The sequence below is a fragment of the Pyxicephalus adspersus genome, chromosome 2, assembly GCF_032062135.1.
Source record: "Pyxicephalus adspersus chromosome 2, UCB_Pads_2.0, whole genome shotgun sequence".
In the NCBI taxonomy this organism is placed as follows: Eukaryota; Metazoa; Chordata; class Amphibia; order Anura; family Pyxicephalidae; genus Pyxicephalus; species Pyxicephalus adspersus.
The window spans coordinates 52,717,620-52,743,727 of record NC_092859.1 but is presented as its reverse complement, the minus strand read 5'-3'; the positions used below and the strand labels follow the sequence as shown (position 1 = coordinate 52,743,727).

Here is a 26,108-nt window from a genome sequence, read left to right as displayed (position 1 = left end):
GCATCCATTCTGTCTTGATCACCGTGGTGACACAAAAAGGAGGTGCTTTACCCTTTTTTTTTTTAAAAAAAAGAAGGGTGTTGCATTAAAAAAACAAGAAGAATATTTTTACTTTATATAAAAGGGTTGTCTACCCTTCTATTTAAAGTAAAAACTTTGAGTTTATTATTCCATAGAATATATATTTTTTTTATAATAGTTTATTATTCCATAGTATAATTTTATACAGAGAAGGGCAACTAAATTAATAAAAGGAATGGAGGACCTCAGCTATGAGGAGAGATTAGCTGAACTGAATCTATTCTCCCTTGAGAAGAGGCTTTTAAGGGGGGATATGATCACCCTGTATAAATATATAAAGGGTCAATAAAGAGAACTCTCTTTCAAATTATTCAATTTGAGATCATTACAAAGAACAAAAGGGCACTCTTTACGCCTGCAGAAAAAAAAGTTTAAGCTTCGGACAACTATAGATTACTTTAGGAAAAAAGTAGATGCTTTTCTAGAAGCACAGAACATAACGTGGTATTAAGGATTTAAAGTAAAGATAACAGAGACTGTTGATCCAGAGAACATCCAATTTACGGATTCAGGAAGGAATTTTTATCCCCTCTTGAACCAAATTGTACCAGAGTGTTTTTTGCCTTCCTCTGGACCAACTATGTCTTATTGGATTTTATATCTGGGATATGTTTATTTCCCTACTGGTTGAACTTGATGGCTTTTTTCAACCTAACCTACCATGTAACTATGTATTATTTTCCATTTTTTGACTCCCCCAAATATATTCCCCCTAGACAGTATGAAGCATGCATGTTGTTAGCCCCCAAGTGCATAACTTTACATTTATCTATATTAAATGTCATTTGCCACCTGGCTGCCCAATCAAACAATGCAATCAAGTCTTCTTGTAGATTATAGACATCTTGTATGGACTTAATTCCATTACATAGTTTGGTGTCATCTGCAAACACAGAAATGGTACTTTTAATCCCAAATTCAATGTCATTTATAAAAATGTTAACAGTAAAGGTCCCAACACTGAACCCTGGGGTACACCACTAAAACCTTAGACCATTCAACCACTACTCTCTCTGGAAATAGTCTTTAAGCCAGTTCTTTATCCATTTACAAAATTTCTAGGCCTATAGACCGCAACCTGTATGCTATCTGTGGGGTATTATGTCAAATGCTTTAGCAAAGTCCAAATACACTATTTGAACTTCTAGTCCACTGTCTCCATGTTTATTTAAAAACTGCAGTCTTTTTTGAATCCATGCTGACTATGAATAATATTATTATTTTCTCTCCTCTAGAAGCTCCTCTATGTTGTTTTTTTTATCAAACTCTCTAGGATCTTTCTAACTATAGAAGTTAAACTTACATGTCTGTAGTTACTTGCTAATGACTTTGCTCCCTTTTACATATCCCACACCAGTATGATATTTCAGTTTCTTAGTTTTTTAATACATCTACAAAAATTAACTAAAACTCTGTTTTCATGTTTCAAGAATTTTTCACTGTCAAGACACTGACTATATACAGTTAAGACGCCTAGAATTCTTAACTCACTTTTGCATTCCCTGACCTGTGTTGAGTATTAAACCTTACTGTGTACAGCAAATCAAGTACAAACTAAAATTAAAGATTCTAATAACATTGTCAATTGACAACATTGACAATTGCAGGTTATGGACAATTGCAGGTCATTGTCCAAACAGTCAGGGCTCTATTTTTTAAACATTCACCCTGAAATTCGCTGACAGGTTGCCGTGTTTCTTTAGGCATATTTTTTCATTTTCTATTAAAATAATGACTTATTCTGCCATCTAGTGGCCAATCTCAAAAGTGCACAGATATTACAATAGGAAATGCTATCTGTGTAAGCAAGAATTGTGAACGAATCTAGAGCGAACTGACAGGGAAATCATTCACAAATAGAGCCCCCAGTGATCAAGTTTTGTAACTGATCCCAATCTCTACTAGCTTTTGTTTTAGCTTTCATTATCCTTTCTCTACAAAAAGCTATAGTACACTTACAATATAGTATCTTTCTAAAGTAAGTATTTGTTTTTAAATGAGAATGCTTATTGGCTTTTCTAAGTCTCCTAGCCATGAAAAACGGCCAAGCAGCTCTTTATAGTTTGAAAAAAAATTGTCTAGCAAATTTGCAAATTGCTGACTGAAAATCACAAACTTGCAGACTTTACCACAGAAGCAAATCTGAATCTTACCCCTATGCATTCCTTCACGTGGGGGTACGCAGGGCAGTGACTAGAAAAACAGGCAAAAGGATAAACTGGCAAGTGAGTGCAAACTTCAAATCAAAGTCCAAAAGCATAAATAGGGCAACAGTCTCTGGGAAATTTCCCCTGGCAACAGCTCTTTCCTCTAGATACAAGGCTCCTTGATCTCTAGGCCTGTTAGGCTAAACACACATACGCTCAGGCTGCACAGGCATGACGCACCTGGACATCGACCAGATGGTCAGGAACCCCTCCTATCTTTTCCCTGACCAGCTCTAGGACCCTCAGCCGGTTTTCCAGTTTTACAGCACTACCATGGAGAACTCAGCTACTTTTCCAGGAGTTTTTACCTCCTAAAGTACCCAAACCTGGGTGCAATATAAAACCCACTGCACACCTTTCCAATCAAGTATTGTGACAGCCTGTCACAGCTATATAGAAATGACTCCTTAAAATACATGCTCAAAATGCAGTCTGTTCCCCAGATTGCACTCTTTTTTTGCTTAAAATGAGGATTGATGGGAGCACAGAAATCTTTTGGGGTCCAAACACTGCACTTTGGCCACCTTTGGGCAAGCTCCTAAAATAAACAGGAATATATAAACAGCAAATATATTTAAACGCTATGCTGCAGGCATGGCACTGCCCAACTGGTATTACTATTTCTACTTTTTGAGTCCTCAGATGACCGCAAGAAAATTAGTTCCAAAACTGGTCTGAGTAACAACTTTGTTTCTTTGTTTCTACAAACCTTAGGTTCAACTTTACAGACCTCACATGGTGGTGGTGGGTTAATGAGCCCTAGAGGCCACTTATTTCTTTGAGTCCATCATATGAGCAATGTCACCAGGTCTCAGATTAGGTTGGGCAGTTTGCCACTTGATCAGAAAGCGTTGGACTTGTTTTCACTGGCACAAATATAAGTCCTTTGTGCATTAATCTCTGTAAGAAGCACTGGGTAGTTTTATTAGTGAGAAGTAGTTCTGGCATAAGCAAGAAAAATTCCTCTGGTTTATTTGGAACAGCAGTTAGAGGTTTGGCATTAAATTTCTGAGTGAAACATTTAGTTCCTACAAAGATAGAATCAATAATTCTGTGAGCTATACCAATCATTTTTCCTATTTTACTCCCATATGGGAGTAGTTAGGTGTTGCGTAAGTTCATGTTAGTTATTACATAAAAAAAGGTCCTGTAAGCCATGTTGTGCTTGTAAGGTAATTTGCAGTGGCAGCTTAAGTGGCATGGCTTTGATAATTGTAATCAGTTGAAGCCTAATGCCATTGTGATGGACAGACCTTCTCATCCTCAGCATCTAGCATGTTAACATGAGCATATTTATCTGATCTCATTGTGAATTTAACTTGACAGTTAATACTGCAGCAAAGTGTTCTAGTCTGGGTATAGTGTGCTCAAGAAAGTTTTGCTTTGCCCATAACAACTCCTGTGTGACATTGTATTTTAATGTTCAAAGTTTTTAAGTAAACAACAAAAGATAAATTCTTGACAGAAACAGTAGAGCATATACAGTGTTTTGGTTCGGTAATTCTGTAGATAGTATAGGGGCATATGGATGTGAAACATGAAGATCTGATAAAACTGGTAAATAATTTTCATACTCTATCTAGGTATTCCTTTGTTTAAGGGGTCATGGAGGATCCCATTCAGGTGTTTCACAAATTATTCTCTAAGTAGTACTTTACCTTGTGTTTTGGCAGAGACTGTAAATCCCAATGGATTTTTACAGGCTGTTAACAGACATCACACCACTGCAAGTGAAGAAAGGTATTTCCTCCCCGTATAATTGGAAGGTAAAAGAATCAGATTGCAAATCTTAGGGAAGAACAGGACTGTGTTGTGCAGAGTCTACATCTAAGTCTGCTGTACCATTAGAGTGGTCTTGAGAAAGACGAAATTCCACCATGTTTTTATTGTTCAAAGTGATCTTGTGAAATCTGAGGTTTGAGCAAGCAAGCATTTACTGTGCTCTTTTGAAGAGATTTATAGCAGATCAATTAGAAGGCAACGATTTTAAACAGTAATTAACATATAAGTCCATTGCTATGAATTGTATAGCACTTGAACCATACTCCGTCTGAGACTTATGGCTGCTTACCAGAACTTCTTTAACAGTGATTACTATTGTAGTTGTTGCAGTGTTCCCTTCCCCCTTGCTGTATGGTGTTGATCCAGGGTGTAATGCTGTATTGTGATCTGACCTGTCAAAATCTGTGCACTTTACACTGAGCATACAGAAAAATCTTGAAGGAGCACATGTGGGGCCATGTGTAATCCACTGCTCTTACAAGTTTAAAAGTTGGGGTAACTTTTGTATAAGGGTTTGACATCACTAGGAATCCAAGTTATTATAAGTCTCTTTCAGATATAGCTACGGTAGTAGTAGACAGAAAGATACAATGCCAAACTCAGGAGGTATTTGGCATCACGTACCTCTATTTTCACTAAAAAAGGAATAAAAAGGGCCTGGATAGGGCCATAAGTTATTGTTTCGTTACAGATTCACAGCATTTTATCTGGGATCCAGGCCAGGTCTTGGAAGGTCTATGAGACCAAAGGGAGTGTCAGAGAGATAGAGCCAGGAGGCTAAATTTTGTTTTTGTGAATAGGAGTAGGCATAGCTCCATGAAAATGAATTTAAAGCCTGAGATACCTCTCTGCAGTAGGTGTGTTTAGTGCTAAACCCCCACACTACCTGAAGTTCCATTAGTAAAACACTTCCAGTTTCCAGCTCTCGAACACAGGACGGAATATGTGTTTCAAAGAATGCACTTTTCTTTCTCCACCAAATGACAGATAATGGGAGGACAGAGGTCTTACTTGAACCAGTCCATCCATATTCAGGGTCCAAAGTACATCTATTTTAACAGCAGGAATGATCACGTGGAACCCTGGTCACGTGCCCAAATCTTAAGTGCCAAATCATTGCATCACAAACAAATAAATATTGTCTGCTACTAGGTCTAATCCATGTGTCCTATACTAAATCAATTGCGTTGAATCCAAATCTGAAGTCCAATTCTGCCTGGGACGTTAGGATCTTAGGTTAATTACGGTTACAGACGCAATTAGCTACATTCTCTCGTTCCGCAGTTACTATGTAATCTCTATACATAACTAACTTTTGCCTCATAGGTCCATGGCATTACAAAAACGTAGGTTTTTGTTGCAACAACATATACAATTACACATATTTCACCCGAGTCCTTGTTCAACACACATGTACACTTCAGAAGTGTTTCAGGCACTTGCTTTTGCGTTTGTGGCTCTCCGCTGCCTCCCGTTGCAGAAACCATCATGTTGGGATTGCACCGGCCTTGATATCTTGTTTCCATAACAGAAACGTCCTGGTGGAACCTCTCCCTTGTTCATCACTCACATAACCCAAATTTTGTGGAAAGAAGTCCAGATGGGAACGTAAGAAATTAATTTTAAGTGACATTCGGCAGCCAAGTTGATGGCGTGCTGTTAGCATGTTGTTCACAAATTCAGCATGGTTTTCAGCTTGATGGTTGCCCAGAAAGTTTTGTGCAACTAGCACAAATAAATCCCAAGCAGCAAGTTTAAGTGGGTTGAGTTTGTCTCTGAATGTGGCAGCACGCATCGAATTGAGGAAATGCCTGCTTTCAGTTTAGCATCTGTTATGACTTTTCCAAACTTGTCCTTCAGATATTGAAAACCCATACCATCTCGACCCATTGCAACAACAAAGTTTTTCATTAATCCAAGTTTAATATGAAGTGGCAGAAGGTAAACTTTCTGTGGATCAATAATTGATTTATGCTTCACATTGTACTGGTCAACAGTGTGTTCAGGTCTGGATGCCTATTCTTTCACTTTGAAATGGTTGCTGTCATCACGACTGTTCCACAGGCAGAGAAAGCACATATATTTTGTATATCCCAATTGCAGGCCAAGAAGGAGTGCCACTACCTTCAGGTTACCATAAACGTTCCACTTCTGTTCTGAATAGTTAATCAATTTCAAAATGACCTCCATGGTTTTGTATGTCTCTTTCTTTCCTCCTGCATGAGCAAAAGGAACAGAAGGTTTTTTGTTACCTTTATGCAGCAATACAGACTCCATCATCAGACCACTCACAACGGTACAGAAGTAAATGTCATTTTGCAGCTTGTAATAACCTGCGAACTTTGTTTGGCGATCACGAAAGTGTGCAGTTGTCGTTCCTTTTTGTAGCAAATTCCACTCCTTTAATCTGGAGGCTAGCAGTTCAGACTTCTCTTTTGACAAAGACAGGTCCCTTACTAGATCATCTAAATCTGATTGGCTTAAAAAAATGGCTTACCCTTTTCAAATTGGGGTTCATAACATTCATTAACATCCTCCTGTTCCTCATCTGACATGTTACTGTCAGTAACAACAGATGTAGAATGGACTGGCACTGGATTCCCTGCATCATGTGGCACTGGCTTCAGAGCAGATTCACAACCAGAATAGACGATTTGTGACTGAGTCTTTGCTCACGCCAAACCATAGGCAAAGCAATTTTATTTCTTTTCTCATTCAACCTTTGTGTTACGCCAATGTAACACACCTGACAGCAGATATGAGGTGCCCAGCTTTTATCTTGATCTCCAATTTCACATCCAAAGTAATATTTGTAAGCAAATCTCACCTTCTTGGTTAGGTTCTTGCATTGATCACACGGAGTATATTTGCCACAAATGTAGAAAAAATTGTCTGGCTTATTAATACAGCTGTGCCTACTCATCTTTAGCTCAAAACAGACTTCACTATGGCCTAGCTATACTAAAAGTCACCAGCACAAACACAAATTTCAAGAATATCTAGAATACACACTGGCAGTACCCACATCCCCTTAATCCACTCTAATAAGAGAACCAGTTATCCATTAGCTTAAGAATAAAATTAACCCAAATCAATAGTAAAATCAATAGACTATATTATAAATTATTTTCTTTATTATTCTCCATCTACTACCTGTCTGCTTGACTTCATTACCTCTGATTTACTCCATGCCCACTCCTCCACCCTTGCCCCCGCACTAACCAAACTATTCAACCTTTCCTTTTCCACGGGTATCTACCCCTCCACTATCAAACAGCTATTATTATCCCTATCTTGAAGAAATCCTCAAAGGACCCCTCCCTACCCTCTAGCTACTGTCCCTTCGCCCATATGTTTCCATATGTTTCCAAACTTCTTGATCGCATTGTCTATAAAAGACTCACTATCTGAACACCATCTCTCTCCTTCATCTGCTACAGTCTGTCTTTTAAACTGCCCATTCTACCAAAACAGCCCTTACAAGTGGCCAACGACCCCATCAGAGCTAAGTCACAAGGCAACTATTCCCTCCTCCTTCTAGATCTTTCCTCTGCTTTTGAAACTTTGTCTTGGTATCAACTTCCATTCTACCCTCTCCTTTACCCCCCATATTCAGAACATTTCCAGGTCCTTTCACTTTCACCTGTACAACTTCTCCAAAATCTGACCCTACCTGTCACCAGAGACCACCAATCTCCGTGTACATGCTCCTTACATATCTTGTATGGACTACTGTAACCTCCTCCTCCTCCCTGGTATTTCACCAACCCGACTCTCTACAATATATTATGAATCCAGCTAGACTTATCCATCCTTCCCACCACTCCTTCTGCTGCAAACAATTATAGTTCTCTTCATTGGCTTCCATTTCACCTTAGAAACAAATTCAAGTTCCTGTACTTGACCTTCAAATCCTTCCACAGCTCTTGTGACCTTATTTCAGACCTGATAGAAAAATACACCCTAGTCACACTCTTTGCTCTTCCAATGACCTACTAATAACTTCCTTTCTCATAACCTCCTCCCAAGGAAGGCTTCAAGACTTTACCAGAGCTGACCTGATTCTCTGGAATGGTCTTCCATGCCCTATTCGGTTTGCTCATTTAAAACAGCTCCCAAAACCCAACTTTTCAAACTTGCCTACCCATTCTCTTAAAACCCTCACTATTCACCCACCAATCCATATCCCCCATCCTATGGTATGCTGCTTCTGTACCTCTTAGATTGTAAGCCGTTTTAGGCAGGGTCTTCTTCTCCTCCTGTGTCACTGTTTGTGTCTGTCTGTCATTTGCAATCCCTATTTAATGTACATCGCTGTGTAATATGTTGGTGCAATATAAATTATGTTTAATAATAAAAATAATAGTGAGCTCTCAACAGTGAATCATTGAAAGTACGCAAGACTGTTTTGTATTTAATTATATTATATTTTGTATTTGAATTTAACCACAGAATACTATACATTACATTATCTGAGTAAACAGTATGTACTATAAAATACATTCGCTGCTACTTCTGGCAGCCTATTAAATACCTTGTAGCACCACTTAGCTACCTAGTGGTAGAAGGTGGTATTGTAGGTATCTGCAGTTCAGCTCATTGACCCCACCTGACCCCGCACCTTCACTTTTGATTGGCCAAAACCTGTAAAAAGCTAAATTGTCTGCTTTACCCATGATAGTGTAATGTTTGCTAATTGCTAGGGTGTGATTTTCTGTTACCGACTTGATATTGATTCTCCAATTCATTCTCTATTGCTGAATGGATCAGCCTTGGGCTTGTTCTCTCCTAACCAGAACTTTCTAACTCCTTGGGATTATCTGCCTGACTGATTCATATTATCGCAGACATAATTTCAGGCTTGTTGTTCCCAAACCTCAACTTTCAAGCTTTCTTTGATTGACCCATCTCTGTCCTACATACTGTGTTCCACCTTTGGCTCTGTCAATATTTGGAGTTATCTGGTGATCTATCAATCTTTGCTTCCCCCTAACACTATTCCTTGTGTACATTTCTGTGTACTTAAGTTTTGGGGGCAACCAAGTGCTGGGATAGCACAACTTGCCTCCTGAGGTGGAGTGAATGCTTGTCTAGAAGAATATTTTAGAGAATTGGTGCCTTGGTGAATCAATGGCACTCGACCAGAAACTTTTCAGTCCTAGATGACATATTAAACAGCCTAAATCCAGCAATTTTTTTTACAAAATATGCTTCATAAGTTTGATGAGATGTCCATGGGGCATTTTACAAAAGGCACATGAGGCTTAGATGACCTCCTAAACAGGAGGTACCCCTTTCTTTCCTTACTCTTTTTACTTTGCTAAGCTTCATTTTATACTTGTTCCTTTCTTACTTCCTTTTATCTTTTAATTTTCTTCCCTGTTTTCCTAATATCTTTTCCCCTTGCCTACATGTCTTCTGTTTCTGTCCCTTCTTTATATCTATAAAGATGAGTCCTACCAGTTGGATCAAATCCGGTCTAATGGTCATGGTCAAATCTGGTCTAATTATTGTAATGTGGATCCACTGGAAATATGTCACCAACATCATTTGACGGTGAGATATTTAAAATGCTGCATCTGTGACTGCGGCATTTCATTCTTTTGTAGAACACAGATGAGTTCAGATCAGTTTTTAAACTGACTTTGTAAGTAAAGGCATTTTAATTAAAAAAAGGGTACCCGATTTTATTAGGAATGCCATAAAAAATCCCCTTGGTTTTTGATAGTTGTTCGTTTTTTAATGCACCATTTCGTTTTTTCTTTACAGCTTGATTGATAGCGGCTCCTGCAGGTTTCTGCAATGTCATCACAATTTAGAGCAGTCTGGCAGTCTTACTCTCTTGGGCAGTACCAGGCAGTACAGGTTTACATACTTTGTTCCGTCAAAGACCTGCAGAAAGTTTGGAGATTACTTTTGGTGGTGTACTTATTATTTTGTCAACAGAAAATTTAAGTATAACAAAATATTTATATGTGTATTTTTTAATGTTTTACATTTTTGGTAAGACATATTATCCCAGACAGTCTGGCTCAAAAGATAAATTAAACTGTTCTATGTGTCTTGTACTCACCAGTAAAGCACAGACTGCAAGTAAAACAGGAACTTACATTTGTGCCATTTATGGGAGGCACTCACTTATGCTTGCAGAAATTGAAAGGAACTCTTTGTTTATTTAGGAAAAGGTCTGGAGTGTGCTCTGAAGATTTTTACCAGCAAAGTGATTGTCAGACACTTTACAGCTTGTTTAGTCTGGGGCAGCTAATGAATTCAAGAAAACTAATAAAAATAATATCAAAGCAGCTGATCAGCTACTGAAGTTTAAATGGTGAAATCTACTTGCCAAACTAATGAGATTTTTTAGGCATCAGAGAGCAATTACATGATCTTACATCATATAGTTAATTCATGGTCTAGGATCTGTTGCCAGTTTTGGTAGGACTCCACAGCATTGAAGTTTTTGCCAATAGTGAATGTCAATAGGACCACCCAGTGCAAAGCTTGGTGTGGAAAAAATGTTGGAAAAGCAGGGACATACAAAAAATAAATAAATAGCATCTTAAAAAAAGTATATCAAGTAAAGCATTTGTCTCATAATACAGTAAGTAAATGCTCTATTTTAGACAACTAATTTAATACACTATATATATTATGGTGTATATTGAATATTATATTATGTAAGGTAATATTGTTAAATATATTATTGTAATATATATATATTCATATATATATATTTTTTTTTTCAATATTCAAAAATTTTTTGCTGCTGTTTTAGTAGAGAAGGTTTACCACTGGATATTTTGTTCAGATTATTCTTTGTAAACCCTAGAGATGATTGTGCATGAAAGTTGCAGCAGATCAGCCATTTCCGTCCGAAAAACTCAGACCAGCCTGCCTGGCACCAAGAACTGTGTCATGTTTAAAGTAATTTTAGTCATCTTTGTGATGCTCTGTTTGAACTTCAGAATGTCATCTTGCAAAAAGTCAACATGACTTTATCAAATAGTTACTGCCATGTGATTGGCTGATTAGATATTTGTGTCAACAAGCAGTTCTTTACTCCATAATATATGGAGTTATAATTTTAAGGCTTTTTCAGGGTTTCCCATTGAAAGGTGTTGCCAGAGTGGCTCTGGATGACAATTGTTTTTGTTAGATCCAATTTCTTTTGTATTATAAGTATTTTTTTTATTAAGCCTATGCTATCTTACTAGACCTAAATCTAAGGGAGGCCAAGGTGTTCCAGACATCAGCTCCTATTATAGAGCCGCGGTACTAACATGCCTTGTCAACTGGTTCCACAGCAAAGATAGAAAAAGCTGGGTCCTCCTAGAAAATACTCTGTGCCCCTTAGATCTTCATTCACTACCCTGTGTCGTTAGATCTCTCTTCCAGTACCCATTGACAAACATTACATCAGCTAGAAAATAGTATTATAAGTGATAATCAGCAGGGATTTAAGAAAGACCGAAGTTGTCAAACAAATTTACTCTCTTTTTATGAGGAAGTAAGTAAACAGGTAGACAGTGGAGTAGCAGTTGATATAGCGTACTTGGACTTTGCTAAAGAATTTGACACCGTACCCCACAGACAGTTAATATGCAAGTTAGGGTCAATAGGTTTAGAAAAGTCAATCTGTAAATGGATAGAGAACTGGCTTAATTAAGGACCACATCCAGAGAGTTGTAATTAATGATTCATACTCTGAATGATCCAAGGGTTTTAGTGGTGTACCTAAGGCTTCAGTGTTGGGACCTTTACTGTTTACCATCTTTATTAATGATATAGAGTTTGGGACTAAAAGTACCAATTTTTGTGTTTGAACTATGTAATGGAATTAGTTCCATACAGGATGTCTATAATCTACAAGCAGACCTGGACTGTTTGATTGGGCAACCAAGTGGCAAATTACATTTAATATTGAGAAATGTAAAGTTATGCACTTGGGGGCTAGCAACATACATGAATTATACTGTCTAGGGGAAATACATTTGGGAGAATGAGAAGTAGAAAAGGATTCGGGGGGTTCTGGTAGATCATAGACTTAATAACAGCATGCAATGCCAAGCTGCAATATCTAAAGCTAGTAAAGTACTTTCCTGTATTAAAAGTGCAATAGACTGCAGAGATGGAGACATATTCCTGCCCCTGTACAAAGCATTGGTCAGACCACATCTGGGATATGCAGTCCAGTTTTGGGCACCAGTTCACAAAAAGGACATTGTGGAATTGATGAGAGTGCAGAGAAGGGCAACAAAACTAATACCAGTAATGGAGGAGATATGAGGAGAGATTAGCTGAACTAAACCCATTCTTTCTTGGGAAGGGACGTCAAGGGGGATATGATCACCCTGTATTAATATATAAATTGCCCATGTTGAGAACTCACTTCCCAACTATTCACTTTAAGATCGTTACAAAGGACAAGAGGGCACTCTTTGCATCTGTAGGAAAGGAAGTTTGAACTCCAGATAAGGAAGGGATTCTTCACTGTAAGGTCTGTGAAAATGTGGAATAGGGTCCTTACAGGAAGTCGTTTTTCATTTTTCGTTCTCTAGTGGTTGAACCTAATGGGTTTATGTCTTTTTTCAACTTGACTTACTATGTAACTATGAATCACCCCAATTCCAGACAATATGGTCATAGGGGTATTAATTTGAGAGTGTCCATTTACTCCCCTTTTCCACCAACTTGATAGTTTCCAATTATAACCCAACCCTTAATATTTCTACTTTACCTTCCCTTACCACCCCAGAATGCTAGGGCTACTCGTGCTACCCCTCCTTGTGTTTTACCCTTAGGTGGGAATGTACCAATAACTCTATACAAAGTGAATTAACTTTTACGGAATGGAACATTAGCCAGGCGACACATGGTTGAAAAAACCATTGTTCGACCATTTACAGTGGAGATAAACCATGTTTTTATGTTACATATTACAAATGGTCGCCCTTAATAATGTTACTGAGTAATGGCTCTTACACATAATAGTATTTTCATTCATCTGCAATATGTATAAACAATGTAACTAATGCCATGATCCAAGTGTTATATCTGAAACCAAGGTATTTTATCTTCCCTCTATCCTCCCCCCCCCCCCCCCCCCCTCCCCTTGATTCTACCTCTCCACCCTTTTGTTGTTTCCTCCTCACTTGTATTATTATGTTCCTGTTCTAAACTGCTGTAATATTCATATACATATATTTTTTTCTATGTTTGTTAATTGTATGTCAGTACACGGAAAATCTCAATAAAATTATTGAAACAAAAAACATCACGGAATGGAGTGGAGAGGGGGAATGCAATGTCACAGAACTATGTTCTGTATGCAGCCAAAGTGAAAACTGAAACCAGTTGAGGAAAGGAGTTCCTGTGATGTTGATCCCTATGAAAAGGGAAGTAATATCACCAGATATAGTAAGAATGGTGTGGGAAAAATTTGGATAACAAAAGATCATAAAAATGGTTATAAACTTATTAAAATGCAGAATTTAAGAACACGTTAAATATGTGCTTGATGGCAATTTCTATACACCAGTGGGACATCACTTTTTAAGACTTCATAAAGGTGATCCCTCTAGCTTACACTTTTTGTCTTTGGACAGGGTCCATCCCCCTGCACGTGGGAGTGACTTTGATCAACTTCTTTTACAATGTGAAACCAGATGGATGCTTTTGCTTTCCCCTTATATATTTTTGATCAGATGACTTTGGCATATTTCTTGGCAACACATCACTGGTAAATACATTTTGAACATAGTTTGTGAATACATGTGTGATAATTTTCATTGTAAGTAATTGTGCTTCTTGTGCATTTGTTCTTAATCTATATTTGTTTTGTTATATGCAACTATATTATCTAATTTTATTTTTTGCAATATTTTTGATAGGACAGTTATGTAATATCCTAACTTGTGGCTATTCCCAGTGTGAGGAAGCAAGTCTTGTTTCCTGCGAAACACGTCACTGTATTGAGTCAAGTTGGTGTTTTTGCTATTTTGCATTTCGGATTTTTTTCATATGAAGACACTCTTTTTAACTTTATGGCCACAATGGACCTGATTTATCCAAGCTCTTCAATGCTGGAGAGGATACACTTTCATCAGTGAAGTTGGGTGATCCAGCAAACCTTAAATGGATCTGGTCCAGGATTTAAAACATTTGCTAGCAAATGGCAAATGACTTTAAAAAAATTATTCCAGGATCACCCAGCTTCACTGATGAAAGTGTATCCTCTCCTCTCAATTTTATATGTTGTGTGATGTACTTGTTTTTTGTCCCATTGATAGGATATTTTATATCAAACCTAAAGCTAACTATAATAGACTTAACCTATTTTTTAAGGTTTTACCTTTCCCTGTTCCTCCCCTCCCACCCCCCTTTCCATTTACATATTGCAAAATTACTCACTGTGTTTTTTTTTTTTTTTTTTGGGGGGGGGGGTTTAGACATGACAATATTGTTTTTTTAATATTTAATTTTTGCTGCTACTGTCAGTTGTCTTTTTTTTCTATTTTTTGTATTTTACCTTTTTGACCTTTTTTTTTAACTTTGGATGTACTATGTTATTAATATAAATAGGTCTTCCCTTACAATTGCTCATATTCTCTATTCATTTAGATATTCTGTACATTCCCTTACCCTTTCTCTTAACAAAAATATTGAAAAATAAAACTAACTTTATAACTCATCAGCTGATTTGAAACTAAAAAACCATACATTTGGCATACTGTTTAGGACATCTACTTTGTGGAGGGTAAAAGTAGTTTCTTTAAACAATGTTTACAGATTATTTAGCTTTTGACTATATCACAATTAGGTCAACGTATTGGAAAATTCTGGCAAATGATGTCGAGCCTTTAGGCAGATAGCCCATTACCCTAATTGGAATCAGCATGTGGATGTATATTAACACATGCCATCAAACTCACTGCCTCTTTGCTTGGCATAATTGGAAAAAAAGAGAGACATAAAAAAGACTCTGTGGACCTCCACAAATTTTGTTGATCTTTGGGAGTTTTTTCCAAGTGCTTGATAGTTCAGGTTCGGAACAACAGCAAAGGACTGTGTGAGAATTCTGGGGGAAAATTCACTAATTCTTATTGCTCACTACTGTGAATTGCTCACCACCACCTGCAGTCTTTTCCTCAACACTCTGAGATTTCCCTTTAGACTTCAGCTTCTAATGTGTTTTTTTCTCTCCCCCCTATCCCTCTCCCCTTATTTTTTTTTTTGTCAGAAGCAGCACCACTTTTTAAGATTACTTCCTCGCAGCATTTATAAATACATTACTTGCTAAACTCCTTTAAACATTGAAAAACTAATAAAACATAGATCCGGATCCAGACCAAGCCCCTTCAACCCCATGTGACCTGGACCCTTCTTCATTCCCACTTCCTCCTTTAATTTCCCCATGCTACTTTCTTAACAATCCCACTGTGATAGAGCAAAGAGAATTATCCAACCATATTCTACTGTATTTTGATAAATACCAATCCTCAAAGGACAAATAATCTGTCAGATTACTAAACTCCAGCCATAAGTGACATAGAGGACCAAGCTTTTGAGTGCCACTCTACAATCTCATCACAACAGGACCCTTCTAAATATCTAGCGTACACTTTTTTTGGCATTCACAGATTTTATAAAGCATTGGACCTCCCCCATTTTCTTACAGTGAATCAATTTGAGCTTTCATTTGAGCCCTGCTCACCCCAAGCTATTAGGCGAGCCAACCGTCTAGGTCTAGACAAGCATACTCTAAATGCCGAACCTCTCACTGTGATTGTGAAATGCAAATAAGGAACTAATTTTCTCTGCTTTAATTTTTATCTTCCAATATTTATTCACTGCTGGCACCCAGCAAAGAAGGCCTTTTCCTCAGGATGCATATTTTGGCACGTTTTGCCCTGCTTTTCTTGGCTAAACCACAATCATCAGCTAATGGGCCACCCATGATTTTTGGGAATCCTGCTCTGGCTCTTCCTCGCCTCCAGGAACTTTTCAACATGCACCCTGCTACTTGAAGTGTCATACTCCTCCTCGCTAAAGTGAAGATGGCTCTCTCCTGCTCATTTAATCAATATCATCCCTCCCGCCATCAAATTAGGAGATAACTTCTTAATAGGCCTTGGCTATTTAGCTGGCTCAGACACAGTGCTCAGCGTGTCTTCACTTCACTGCTGCTGAGCCCCCTAGCTCTGCTGAGCATTTCCTGGTCACCTGTTGGTTAATTGAGCGTTTCCCAGTCCAGCTCTCATGCTAACCCCTTTTCCCCCAGTCTGTTGTGCCTGGGTCTCTTCCCTTGTGCTGTTCTGGTGTTCCTTTTGTTTTCAGTTATCCCTGTGTCACCTGTGTCTCTTGCCTCTTGACCAAACAATGTCTTTCATTATTTCCTTGCTACACTTTATTTTTGTCCTCCCCCAGATAACTCGGTGTTTTAAACAAGTATCCCATTTATTATGTGATTGTGTATTTTGGTACATTGTACATTATGTTAGCTTTGTATTCTCCCCTTTCCACTGGTTCTCATGGGTGAAGACAGTAGCCTGGGACAGCCAGGCCCACTCTTTTTAATGCATAGCAGTCTCTGGACTTTTCCCATGTATTTATAATTTTGGATGATACCCTCCAGTCCTGCTGATCATTCCCTCATCTATTTTATCAACATCCCTTAACATAGTGCTTTGAAATGTGGGCTCAAAAACCCAAAGCTTAATCATAGTACGTCAGGTTGAAAGAAGTCCATTAAGTTAACCACTAGGGAAATAAACATTTCCCAGATAAAAAAAAACCCTATGGACATAGTTGATTCAGACCAAAGAAAAAAAAATCTGGTACAGTTTGCTTTAATAGGGGAAAAATATTCCTTCCTGATTTCATGAGGCAATTGGATGCTCCCTGGGTCAACAGTCTCTAATATCTTTACTGTAAAGCTTTTACCCAATTATATTCTGTGCTTCTAGAAAACATCCAGCTTTTCTTTAAACAATCTATATTAGTTGCTGAAACTACTTCCTGAGGGACTCTATTCCACATTTTTACAGACCATACATTAAAGAATCCCTTCCTTATCCAGGGCTTAAACTTATTTTCCTACAGACACAAAGAGTGCCCTCCTGTTCTTTGTAACGATCTTAAAGTGAATAATAGGGAAGAGAGTTCTCTATATGGACCATTTATATATTTATACAGGGTGATCATTTCCCACCTTAAACGTCTCTTCTCAAGTGAGAATAGATTTAGTTCAGCTAATCTCTCCTCATAGCTGAGCTCCTCCATTCCTTTTATTAGTTTAGTTGCCATTCTCTGATCTCTCTCCAATTCCACAATGTCCTTTGTCTGAACTGGTGTCCAAAACTGGACTGCATATTCCAGATGTGGTCTGACCAATGCTTTGTACAGGGGCAGGATTATGTCTCCATCTCTGCAGTCTATTCCTCTTTTAAAACAAGTAAGTACTTTACTAGCTTTAGATATTGCAGCTTGGCATTGCATGCCATTATTAGGTCTATGACCTACCAGAACCCCCACATCTTTTTCTATTTCTGACTCCCCCAAATGTATTCCCTCTAGACAGTATGAAGCATACATGTTGTTAAAATTTTCTATTTCTCAATATTGTTATTTGTCTCTTTGCTGCCCTATCAAACAGTACATCCAGGTCTGTTTGTAGATTATAGACATCCTGTATGGACTTATTTCTATTATATAATTTGGTGTCATCTGCAAACACAGATATGGTACTTTTAATCCCAAACTCTATGTAAAAATTATTATTAATATTTGGGCAACTTAAGAACAGGATTGTCTTCTTCTATATTATAATTAAACTTGTGTATTTTTTCAAAAATCTTCATAGAAAGATACAGAAGCAATTTAACAAGAATACATGAATGTGAATATGTGTATGTGTGTGTGTGTGAGGTGATGCCCGATGGATGTGACGTTTTACAATATTGTTACAATACAATATATACAAGTCCATAAATCAAATATGTTCATTCATACAGAAATAGTGAGTGAAAACAATATTCTAATACAACTCGTGAATGTTCCAGCCTTCTGGGCAGTCTCAAACTCCAAAACAGTATCACCTTTGTCAAGTGTGATAGATGACATATGTTCTGCTCTTCACTTTTTTAGTCATGTACATGAATATGACATCATATAAAATTATGGTTTTGATTTAACACTCTATATCATTTATAAAAATGTTAAACAGTAAAGGTCCCAACACTGAACCCTGGGGTACATCACTAATAACCTTAGACCATTCAGAGTATGAATCATTAATTACAACTCTCTGGATGCAATCTTTAAGCCAGTTCTCTATCTATTTACAGATTGATTTTTCTAAACATATTGACCCAAACTTGCATATTACCCATCTGTGGGGTACAGTGTCAAATGCTTTAGCAAAATCCAAGTTCACTACTATCAACTGCTATTCCACTGTCTATCTGTTTACTTACGTCCTCATATAAAGAGTAAATTTGTTTGAGAACTTCAGTCTTTCTTGAAACCATGCTGACTATCAATTATATAATATTATATAATAGAACCTCTGTGTGGTTCTTTATCAATCTCTCTAGGATCTTTCCAACTATGGAACTTAAACTTACTGGTTTGTAATTATTTGGTAATGACTTTGCTTCCTTTTTGAGGATAGTAACTACATTGGCCTTACGCCAATTCATTGGTACCAGTGACAGTGATTAGTCTACAAAAATTAAAAACAATGGCTTTGAAATAACTGAGTTCGGGTAATCCATCAGGTCCTGGTGCTTTGTCAACCTTAATTTTGTCCAGCAAACCTGAATTCTGGTCTGGTCCAAGATTTTTGAATTTTTTAGGAAGTCCATTCCAAGTTTGCTGAATCACCCAGGTTTGCTGATGAAGGTATTTCTTCTCTAGCTTTGGAGAGCTTTATTATAGCAGGCACTTAGATTCCCTTTCTGCACCCTTTAGTTTATCTTGGCTGTCCTGTTCCTTCCTCTGTTCCTCCACATTCACCTACAGAGTTTTTCTGGTCACCCGTCAATCTTCCTACCTTCTACAGATGCTATACCTTGCACACTCAAATGTAGAAGCTATCCTTTCAAGGCTAAGTATGGGCTTGTCTAAAGGTGAAGATTACAAAGATGCATTGTCGAATTGGTGTGTGTTCAAATAATTGGCACTTGACTAGGGCCTCAGAATATGTGTCAATTTTACATATGAAATTGTCTATTTTTCCCTTTGTTAATTCATACTAAAAAATAAATATTTCTTTCTGTGTCTTTTGTCTCCAGTTTATGTGGAATGTTTAGTTTTAGTTTGTATTTTTTATAGGTTCGCCCTTGTAATAGTTCTTTTTGTATTTTTTCCAAAAATGAAAAAGAAATAATGGCACTCCTGTGTATTCCAGTAAAGAGGGTGTCATATGATGGCTGGTGGAGGAAGCTTCATCATTTCTTGGCTTAGGACCAAGCGTAGAGCAGTAGGCCAAGGGCGATATGTGCAAAACCATCAGCAACTGATTTTAGTCTGAAACTACACTTCACTACATCTACTACACACCAAAAAATTTAATTTGAAATAACTCTGGTTATATTTATATTATAATATAATTAAATAATAATAGTTATAATTAAAAATAGGAAAAGACAAATAAAAGAAAAAGTCTAATCCATTGTGAATCAAAAACTGTCAGGGCTCCAATTTATTTTATTGACTCATTTATGATTAGTTTTATTGTATGTGTGCATACTTCTTTATAGGTCTATATGTATGTTTATTGGATGATTTTTGTAAACGCTGCCTGTCCCATTTTTTACACTTCATACTTTTTTCTTCCTCTCCCTTAGATGTTTGCTGCTGAAGAAAATGTTGACTTTCGTATTCATGTAGAAAATCAAACAAGAGGAAGAGATGATGTGAGTAGAAAGCAACTTCGGCTCTATCAGCTTTATAGCAGAACAAGTGGGAAGCATATACAAATACAAGGAAGAAAAATAAGTGCAAAGGGAGAAGATGGAGATAAGTATGGTAAGACTGTTTAATCCTAATATATGTTATCCTATCATATATTGTAATAGGGTTTTATTCACTAATACTATTTTCACAAAAAAACTGGCAAAACAAACTAACAGCAAAATATATATGCATATAACCTGTATCTGGGGGAAATGTACCTATCATCCTAGATGAAAGTATAGTACCTCAATGAATCAAGAGCCCACTTCACAGCCAAGCATTCTTTTTCAATCGTAGCATAATTTACCTCATGGGCCTTTAACTTCTGACTGAAGTAATAAATGTGGTGTTCTTGTCCATTTTGAACCTGGGATAACACTGCTCCTAGTCCAACAATGAACGCATCAGTCTGCGCCACAAACTCCTTAGAGAAGTCAGAATATAGCACTGGCTCACTACACAAAGTCTTCTTTAATGCCTCAAAGGCAGCTTTTGCTTCTGGGGACCATTTACCAATGACTGATTCCTTCCCTTTTGTCAGATTTGTCAGGGGAACAGCCTGGGATGCAAAGTGAGGAATAAAGCGCCTAAATATGCCGGCGATCCCCAAGAAAGCACAAACCTGCTTTTTATTATTTGGGCGTGGCCAATTCTGGATGGCCTCTACTTTCTTTTCCTGAGGCTTCATTATTCCTCTTCCAATGGTGTACCCCATATGTTTGGCTTATTCTAGCCTAATAGTACACTTTTTAGGGTTCGCGACAAACCCTGCTTTTAGCGCGTTTAGCACTGCCTAAATTTCTACTAAATGCGAGGTATAATCTGCACTATAAATAATTACGTCATCCAGGTGAGCCGCAGCATATTTTTGATGGAGTTGGAGTACCTTATCCATCACCCGCTGGAACGTAGCTGAAGCATTCTGTAACCCGAAGGGCATATTTCGGTACTGGAATGCTCCATCAGGGGTCACAAAAGCAGTTTTCTGCTGACTTGGATAGAGGGACCTGCCAGTCACCTTAGATCTAACCAAAGGATGTCATGTATCTAGCATTCCCCAACCAATCAACTCGTCAATTTGGGCATAGGATAGGTATCAAACTTTGTGATCTGATTCAGCTTAAAGTAATCCCATCTGGTTTGAGGACGAACACAATTAGGCTGGACCAATCGCTATTGGACTCCTCTATAACCCCTAATTCAAGCATTTTTTTATCTTCCTGACGTATTAACTCTCGTCTAGCTTCAGGAGTCTAGTAGGGTTTCAATCTTACCCTTTCACCTGGAGGGTGATAATATTATGTGTAGCCATGGATGTTCATCAGGGAAAGTTGGAGAACATATCCCTAATTCGGAGTACAAAATCTCTTGATTCCTGTTGTTGACTCTTTGCCAAAGTGTCTGTTATCCAGACTTCTGAAATTACAGAGTCAGACCGAGCAGGTGGCTCTGTGGTCCCCACCGTTAATGCTTCCCTTTCTTTCCACATTTTCAACAAATTCACATGATAAATTTGCTCTAGTTTCTGCCTACAAGGTTGGCTTAATCTTAAATTTTACGTCACTAGGTTTTTCCATGACCTCATAGAGGCCCTGCCATTTGGCTAGGAATTTACTTTCCACCATGGGAACTAGTGCCAAAACTCTATCCCCAGGGGCAAAATTACGGATACGCACACCCCGGTTATAAATTCTCTGGTGCACCAACTGTGCTTTCTTCAGAGAATTCAAGGGTTTGCTTGTTTTCCCCCGAAGTTGCCGGTTCTTACCTAGGTTTAACTGTTTCTCCTGCTAGCACAGACAAAGGAAACACTGGAGTGCCCCCCAAATCATCAGAGGACTCCTCAGTAGCCTCATGCTCTGAGGATGCCAGCACTGGGTAATCCCAGAGCTCCCAGAATTTGGGGAAATCTCTCCCGATGATTGCATCATATGGTAAGTGGCGAACTAACCCCACCTGATGACACAATTTACCTAAGGAGGTCTCAAAAGACACTGACGTCACAGGATACTCCCTAGTATCCCCATGTACACGTTACCCCCACGGTTTTAAGACAGGAGGTCTGTGTAGCCACTAGCTCAGCTTTCACCAGCATTACCACACCACCTGAGTCTAACAGCTACACAATCGGTTTGGTATTCATATACATTTTACACCAATACTTTTTATCGCCCTGTATAGCAGGGCATGCAATGGTGGCAAAAAGAGGCTGACGTCTGCCACTCAGAAAGTCACGTGCATTAGTTCATCCACTACAGGCCAATTCGCAGCAATATTTCCTTCTTCCTGGCAGCGGTAACAGAAAACATTTTTGGCTCCCCTTTTTTCACTCTCACCATCCCCATTCCTTGGTTCATTCTTAACCACAGCTGGGGATAGTCTGGTCTGGGGGTGGAAAGTTCGGGAGTACTTAAGAGAGGCGGGTAAGTTCTAGGCAGCCAAGTACCTTTCCACTAGGTCCACCAGCTTATTGGCTGACGACCGGTCTCCATGGCTCACCCACTTTTGTATGGAAACAGGGAGGGACCTTAGGAACCTGTCCATGACTACCCTTTAGACAATTTGTGGTCCTGACAACAGCTCCGGTTGGAGCCACTTCCTTGTTTGATTTATCAGGTCATAAATCTGGGATCTGGGAGGTTTTCTTGCTCGATAGGACCAGTTATACACCTGTTGGGCCCGGACAGCCAGGGTGACACCCAGCCGAGCCAGTATTTCTGCCTTAAGGCAGACATAGTTGCTTGCTTCCGACAGCTCCAGGTCATAATAGGCTTTTTGGGACTCTCCAGATAATAACGGGGCCACCAATCCTGCCCATTGTTCCTTAGGCCAACTTTCCCTCTCAGCCGTTCTTTCAAATGTGGTCAAAAACACCTCAGGATCATCATTCGCAGTCATTTTCGGCAATAAATGGCTTACCCAAAAATCTGGTGTACGCCCAGCACTACTCTCGGAGTCAGCCTGGTCCCGTAAAGATATCAGCTATTTTAGTGCATCTAATTGTTGTTGGTAGCTCCCTGCTTGTATTTCTAACAATTCCTTGTGGCAGGCCTCCGCTTGTTCCAGCGCATGCTGCTGGGTTTCCAGACCTAGCAGTAATTGTTGGTTAGTAAGTTTTTGCACCGCATTGGCTTGCTGTTGGTTGGCATTTGCCAAAACAAGCTGTTTTAGTAGCTCCTCAATGCTGGCCTTCCAAACACCTGCTTATAAAGCTGCCCGCATTTTCCACTATATGTGAGATCCCCCATAGCAACTGGGGGGTGTATCAAACAGGGCCAGCAGGTTAAAAGTGCATCAAGGGTTTTATTCACTAATACTATTTTCACAAAAAAACAGGCAAAATAAACAAACAGCAAAAAAATAAAAAAGCTTGGCCTCTAACTACCTGTTAGATCACTTTACTAACAATCCTGCCTAACCTAGTTCTGCACAGGACTCTAAGGCTCTAAACATACAGCTTTTCCAAAAATAGTCTTTGTCTTTACTCACAGTTCACCTTGGACCTCCTCCCAGCTCACCAGCCAAGAACAGAGCCACAGGAAATAGCAGGCTGGGAGAATATATCCATGGCCTAATTTTTAGGATGGGTTTCAGCAGACAATTACACTTGATCATCACCAGGTCCCTTTAGCTCCCCCATCTGGCCGGGAATCTCATTGTCATTCAGCCTGGTACTTCAGCACCCCATTCAGGTCAAAAATAAAACTGCTTGATTACACAGAAAAATACTCTGCATATAACCTGTATTTGGGTTATACAGGCATATAACCTGTCCGATTACACAGAAAAATACTCTGCATATAACCTGTATTTGGTATTTTTTCATTCTTTGCCTCTGATGAAGGTGACACCCACTACCTGACACTCAAAGACATACCTGCCAGGACAGTCTGAGAGTCTGAAAGCGGTATAGGAAGGCCCACCCAGATTCTCCTCTCCTATGCCAAACCAAATTTCCAGGCCTCCTTAGCAGTACACAACTTCTTTTCAGAGGGACCATAATTTAAAACAGGGGGAAATAAATCTACCATCCATTATCCACCCTTAGCATCCTGTACAATCATGACTACCAATATTATTGAAGGTATATCCTCCTAAACACTAGGGAAAAGTTAACCACACTGCCCTATATCCCAAACAGAGGAAAGATATACCTATCAAAGACGTACTATACAATCCTACTCTTGAACCTAACTTGTCACCAGTGAAGAAGTTCACCCAGCAAGGAAATGTAATGACATTAACAGACACTTGTTTTGAACAATAGAATGCAAAGGTTTTAAAAAGGTTTGATAAAAAAATGCAAAAAGAATGACTAGTTTCAGTTTAAGTTTAGGTTAGATAAAAAATGCTTAAAAATTGATTAGTGTTTCAGTTAAAGTTTAGGTTGACAATTAAATTGCACATTTGGTGCTGAAGCAGAACATTAGTGGTTTGACCAATTCGTGCCTCATGAAAGGCTCCTCAAAATTCCCGAGTTCAGTGAGTGGCTGGGGAAAGAGCAGGCAATATTAGCAATCATTTTTAGTGTAGGCAGCCTTGCAGGTGTCCTATTGGAGACTTGTATTACATGGAATTTGTCCCCACTGACACACTGTAAAAATCAGATGTGTTCTCCAGCTCCCATTGCGGTGCCTTTTTTTTTTCCCACTGCTAGCCAGGGCACTGCTGATGAATATTATTGGATAGAGAAAACACACACCAATATTTCAGTTTTATTTTTGCTCTGTGGGATAGAATTTGTTATTTCTGATTCCGTGAAAGAGGTATCCGTTTGGGGGTCAGGAGCTGTAGGGTATTGCAGATAGGCAGGTTCTAGGCCATGATTTTTCAATTGATCATTACATCTACTTGACAGGCTTCAGTGCTTAGAAATATATGGCACAAAAAAGGTAGTAGTAAAAAGAAACTTCTGTCACTATTCAAACTCCCTCTAAAAATTAACATTACAATTGTTCTCATTTTAGCATCAAGTAAATTTGCAAACCTTTTCCTGAAAAAATGAATATAGGCTAAGTTGTAAATACACAATTGTCCCTGTTTTGAATGCATAATTTTACATTAAAATATTACACTTGAAGTATTACACTTTATGCGTTCTCATTTTCTGATTTTAGCAGTAGTTTGTTCTTTTGTACACATGAAGCTTTATGGAGGTGATGTCAAAACTTTAGTCAACATTCAGCACCCACGCCAAAAAAGTTTGCTATAAACTTTTTGTATTTCATTTTTAACAATTATATGCAGCAGTTTAACACATCAGACTGTGTTGTGCTTGGAGTGGTAGAGGGCAGATGGAATTGGCTCAGATTTGGCACAACCAATTTGTAATAAAGCTTTACAGACTGCGAATGGCATTTTTAAATGTGGTGCTCCCTGTTCCTTACACCTGCATCAAATTAAAGATGTAGGCTGGATGACCCAGTACTGGTCAGTATAAATAATTTCCTTCCCTCCAACCCCCCCTTTCCGATGCCTTCTTCCTCTGCTATAATACCTAAGTAATGTTTTTTGAAGTCCCTACTAAAACATCATACTTCTGTCTAACATTTTGCTTGGTAGCAAATTCTTTCGGTATACTCTTGTATATAGGCAAGGTCCTTTCCAGCTTTTCCTGTCTTCTCCTGACTGTGTTCTTCTTGAATCCCCCTTTCCATCCCAGAAGAAAAAACTTTTATCAGGAAATTTTGTGGCCACTCCCAGTTGGTCCACAAACTCTCCACTTAAACTTGATAAAACAGTGTCAGGGAATTAGGCAGGGAAGCAGTCTTGTCTGCAAACTCTAGATGGCAGTTTTGAAGAACACAGCCAGGAGAAGCCAGGGAAAGGACCCTGCCTGGCTTACATGGGACCATTGTGAGAAATCAACAGACAAAGCCCCTGATTCATCAATAAAATCCGCGCTCGCTGGAAGCGCGAAAGTACGTGCGGCCATCAATCGCGGATTACCGCGGTCCGGACTCGAGTGTGCGCGTACACTCGCCTCACTGCCAGCCGGATTCCAGCCTTCACAATAGGGAGCGCGAATCTGCCAATTAAGGCGATTAGATTTCAGCTGCGCGATTAAGGAGGATCTGTTAA

General features: G+C 38.7%; 1 protein-coding gene across 1 annotated transcript in view; it reads left to right on the top strand.

Moving 5' to 3' along the window:
- FGF18 (fibroblast growth factor 18) overlaps positions 1-26,108 on the top strand; it is a 160,699-nt gene that overhangs the window by 95,411 nt on the left and 39,180 nt on the right. Inside the window, exon 2 of the mRNA XM_072400789.1 lies at positions 19,919-20,099. Within this exon, the coding sequence (XP_072256890.1) occupies positions 19,919-20,099 (181 nt within the window). The remainder of the gene's footprint in view (positions 1-19,918; positions 20,100-26,108) is intronic.